Source organism: Micropterus dolomieu, linkage group LG12 (assembly GCF_021292245.1).
Source record: "Micropterus dolomieu isolate WLL.071019.BEF.003 ecotype Adirondacks linkage group LG12, ASM2129224v1, whole genome shotgun sequence".
NCBI lineage: Eukaryota > Metazoa > Chordata > Actinopteri > Centrarchiformes > Centrarchidae > Micropterus > Micropterus dolomieu.
Window position 1 is genome coordinate 19151514 of NC_060161.1, and position 1529 is coordinate 19153042.

Here is a 1529-nt window from a genome sequence, read left to right on the forward strand (position 1 = left end):
CAGCAGCAACAACTACAACAACAACAGCAACAACAGCACCTGATGCAGTAACATCATCTGCAACAACATCTGCTCCGACTACTACAACAGCAGGAACAACATCTGCAACAACTACAACACCTGATCCGACAACGACAGCGGAAACAACACTTACTGAAACTACTGCTCCGACTACAACAGCAGCAACATCTGCAACAACAACATCTTCTCTCACAACAACGACAACAGCAACAACAGCAACTGATGCAGTAACGTCATCTGAAACAACATCTGCTCCAACTACTACAACAGGAGGAACAACATCTGCAACAACTACAACACCTGATCCAACAACGACAGCGGTAACAACATCTACTGAAACTACTGTTCCGACTACAACAACAGCAGCAACAACTACAACAACAACAGCAACAACAGCACCTGATGCAGTAACGTCATCTGCAACAACAACATCTCCTCTCACAACAACGACAACAGCAACAACAGCACCTGATGCAGTAACGTCTTCTGCAACAACATCTGCTCCGACTACAACAACAGCAGCAACAACTACAACAACAACAGTAACAACAGCACCTGATGCAGTAACGTCATCTGCAACAACATCTGCTCCGACTACTACAACAGCAGATACATCTGCAACAACAACATCTCCTCTCACAACAACGACAACAGCAACAACAGAAATAACAGCAACAACAGCACCTCCTCTGACAACAACATCATCTGCAACAACAACACCTGCTGAAACTATTATAGTGGCGACAAAACCTGCTCCGACAACAACGACAGTGGCAACAACTACTGCTCCAACTACTACTGCATCAACAACATCAACAATAAGTACAACGCCTGATCCGACAACGACAGCGGTAACAACATCTACTGAAACTGCTACTTCGACTACAACAACAGAAGCAACAACATCTACATCAACATCTGCTCTGACTACAACAACAGCAGCAACATCTGCAACAACAACATCTCCTCTCACAACAACGACAACAGCAACAACAGCACCTGATGCAGTAACGTCATCTGAAACAACATCTGCTCCGACTACTACAACAGCAGATACATCTGCAACAACGACAACACCTGATCCAACAACGACAGCGGTAACAACATCTACTGAAACTACTGTTCCGACTACAACAAGAGCAGCAACAACTACAACACCTGATCCAACAACGACAGCGGTAACAACATCTACTGAAACTACTGCTCCGACTACAACAACAGCAGCAACAACTACAACAACAACAGCACCTTTGGCAGTAACGTCTTCTGCAACAACATCTGCTCCGACTACTACAACAGCAGATACATCTGCAACAACAACATCTCCTCTCACAACAACGACAACAGCAACAACAGAAACAACAGCAACAACAGCAACTCCTCTGACAACAACATCATCTGCAACAACAACACCTGCTGAAACTATTATAGTGGCGACAACAACACCTGCTCCGACAACAACGACAGTGGCAACAACTACTGCTCCAACAACTACTGCATCAACAACA

The 1529-nt window shown here is 44.8% G+C and overlaps 1 protein-coding gene across 1 annotated transcript in view; it reads left to right on the forward strand.

The window, feature by feature from the left end:
• The window catches only part of LOC123980822 (mucin-5AC-like), a 20693-nt gene that overhangs the window by 5976 nt on the left and 13188 nt on the right, over positions 1-1529 (forward strand). Inside the window, exons 2-3 of the mRNA XM_046065375.1 lie at positions 229-517; positions 953-1370. Coding sequence (XP_045921331.1) covers positions 229-517; positions 953-1370 — 707 coding nt within the window. The remainder of the gene's footprint in view (positions 1-228; positions 518-952; positions 1371-1529) is intronic.